Raw genomic sequence first — 3,146 nt, forward strand, 5'->3', positions numbered from 1 at the left:
GTGCACCTGTCCTCCCTCCAGTTCGGCCACCGGGCCCGGCCCAAGAAGACCTCGTCGGTCCGCATGGTCCTCAGGAAGGGCTCCTTCGGCCTCTCGGCCAAGCCCGACTTCCTGTGTAAGCGCACCCACCTGCGCAGGACCATGTCGGCCCAGCAGCCCGACCCGCCCTACACCCCCAACCCCAAGCCCGAGCGCGCCCAGAGCCAGCCGGAGTCCGACAAGGAACCCGGGGGCAGAAGAGGAGGAGGAGGAGGACTAAGCGGACAGGGCACGTGGGGGCGCGCCTCCATGCACCGCGGAGACACCGCTCCCTGACGGCGAGGAAGGGGTGCAAGGATGGAGGGAGGGTGGAGGAGGAGGAGGAGAACGAGGGGGTCACAGGGTCCAGAGCCAAGGTGAGAGAGGGCATTTGCGAGACATTTACATTTAGTCATTTAGCTGACACTTTTATCCAAAGCGACTTACAAGTTCTGTTTCAGCTGAGTAACAATGTTCATCAAACAGTGTTCAGCAGTGTTTTTTTTTTTTATCTACTTTTTTCTCCCATTTTCTATTTTTCTCCCATCCCAATTTCGTATCGCCCAATTCTACCCTCCCCTGTCTCGAACGTTGTTAGGCCATGCCTCCCACAAGCCGGCTGCAATATGGACGAAGCCTTACATCACGTGTCCCCTCCGGTACTCGAGGAAGCAGCCGTCGCATTTTTTCACCTGAACAGCGTGATCTCTCAGCGGCGGGGGTCTGCGTGGGAGGGACACGCCGCCCCCGTCGCTTCCTGATTCTGCTGCGCAGGCGCACCAACCGACCTGTAGGAGTCGCTGTCCACAACGTCCGATCCCCACCCATCAGCTTTCCCACCCCCTAACACTGCCAATTGTGTTAGTATGAACGACCAGCCAAGCTGATAGCAATGCGGAGAGCTGGGCTTGAACCCAGCGTCTCCTGCATTGGTGGCGAGCGCCTTGCCCACTACACCACCTAGCCGCCCTAGTGTTAAGCAGTGTTGAAACATATTAGTATAGTAGGTAGTAATATAAGCAAGGAAGATTATTTAGTGGAAAGAGTGCATGATAGTAGAAGACAGTAAGAAGGTTAGGTTTTTTTTTATTTTTCTTCTTTCATTTCAGATATTGATGTTAGTGTGTTTTTAGTCGACGGCGAAAGAATGATCGTGTTTCGGCTGTCCTAACTAACTGTGGTGGGGAGTTCGTTCCACCATTGCGGAGCGAGGATCGAGGTTAGGCGGCTTCTCTTTGAGGACCCTCCCGGGGAGCTTTCAGAAGGGCCTCTCAACAGGGTGCCTTCCATGATTCTTCTCAGCTTGATGGAACAGGACCCGCGGAGTCACGTTATATCGTCTCCCAATGAAGAATAACCGGCAGTAACAATGAATAAATCATTGTTCCTGAATAATGCAGGCCTATCGCCTCACCGCGTTCTCACCGCTAATCTTTAGCGAGCTCGAGGCTCCACAAAGCGCCGAGCTGAGCGCAGATTGATTCTGGCTTGATAGGTAAACTACTGGGAGCGCCGGTGCAGTCGAAACACTTTCACCTCGATTTGATTATGTCGTTCACGGCTTGATGCGTGAGGGTCTTGGTAAAAAGGATGTTATTTATACGGACATGATTCACAGTCAAACGGGACAACACAGAGAGAGAGAGAGAGAGAGAGAGAGAGAGAGAGAGAGAGAGAGAGAGAGAGAGAGAGAGAGAGAGAGAGAGAGAGACGTCTAAATGGTGGAACTCTGGAGCCATGTTATAGTAACCTATTCAAAGAGAGATGAATAAAAAGAGCCAAAGGGAGAGATCAGACAGAGGGGGGGGGGGAGACAGACAGAGAGAGAGACAGAGAGAGAGAGGGGGAGCTATCAGTCTGAATACTCTCATAATTATTCATAGAGAAACCTGGGTTTGTGTTGCTATATTTAGAAACGGCTCCTCTGGAGGCTGAATTTTAATTTGCCCATGATTGTGATTATGTGACTAGCGGCCAGGCCACAGCCGGAGTGTCCAGCCAGGCTGCAAATCCACTCATTCGGTGCAATTAAGGAAATTATTATTAGAGCTATACGAAGCCTCATTGAAGCATGTAGGGCGTGAATGTAGAACACACAAAAAGCAAGCAATGCATTAACCTGCGCTGGATTTTGAATTGAAGGTAAAGAAAATAAAATGTTTTCTCTTTCATTTGACAGTGTTGTTTCTACCTACGTGTAAATTGGAGACCAGATCTTCCTCCCGGCTGTGTTGTACCTCCTCCTGCTTCATCCTCTACTCTTCTTCGACCGTTGGCCTCTTTCACACGGACTGCTCAGTGGATATCCTCAAGTATAGTCTGAAATGTTTCCACGTTGCTTAAAATAGCAACATGATTCCCCCCCCTAACGCTGTGTGCTGAGTGCAAATTATGTCTTGTGTGGCTATTGTGAGGCCATTTCAGTGTTAGAAATAGGCTGCGGGCCATAATTTGTCTGGAAGACAGTAGCCTTGTATAGTACACACACACACACACACACACACACACACACACACACACACACACACACACACACACACACACACACACACACACACACACACACACACACACACACACACACACACACACACACACACACACACACACACACACACACACACACACACACACGTATGTGCTTCAGAGGGTGACAAATTTCACTACAATCCTGTCTACCAGTGTGGACAGGCACTTGTTGAAACCTATACAACGTTGGTTCCAGACCAAGCAATACACCATCAGGGCCTGCATGTGGCCCTCATACAGCCTATTATACTATACTACCAGAGACCCCTGCAGTGATCCTCAATCTATGTAAATACTCGGCACACATCATCCCAGTGTGAACCTTTGGACAAACAAGAGAGCCGTGGCCTTTGGGTTTCAGCTGGAGATTTACCGTCACGGTCGAGAGCCCTGGCAGCTGACCTAACCCAACCCCGGCCCTTCTCTCTCCCTCCCTCCCTCCCTCCCTCCCTCCCTACTGCATCATCCTTGGACTGAGTGCACGGCCACTGGACCGGCTCCGAGCCGCCAGGATGCACTCACACTAATCCAAGTATATATGCCACAGCGGTGGGTTCAGCCGTGGCGCTCGATTCGGAACACAAATAGTTCTTTTTTTG

The 3,146-nt window shown here is 50.9% G+C and overlaps 1 protein-coding gene across 1 annotated transcript in view; it reads left to right on the forward strand.

The window, feature by feature from the left end:
• pitpnm3 (PITPNM family member 3) overlaps positions 1 to 315 on the forward strand; it is a gene marked incomplete at both ends in the record, with an annotated part of 199,018 nt that extends 198,703 nt beyond the window's left edge. The window contains 1 exon segment of the mRNA XM_084310842.1: positions 1 to 315. This exon segment is cut by the window's left edge and continues 21 nt beyond it. Coding sequence (XP_084166968.1) covers positions 1 to 315 — 315 coding nt within the window.
• Between the last annotated feature and the right edge of the window lie 2,831 nt (positions 316 to 3,146).

Source organism: Notolepis coatsorum (genome assembly GCF_963971535.1).
Source record: "Notolepis coatsorum genome assembly, chromosome: 1".
Classification (NCBI taxonomy): Eukaryota; Metazoa; Chordata; class Actinopteri; order Aulopiformes; family Paralepididae; genus Notolepis; species Notolepis coatsorum.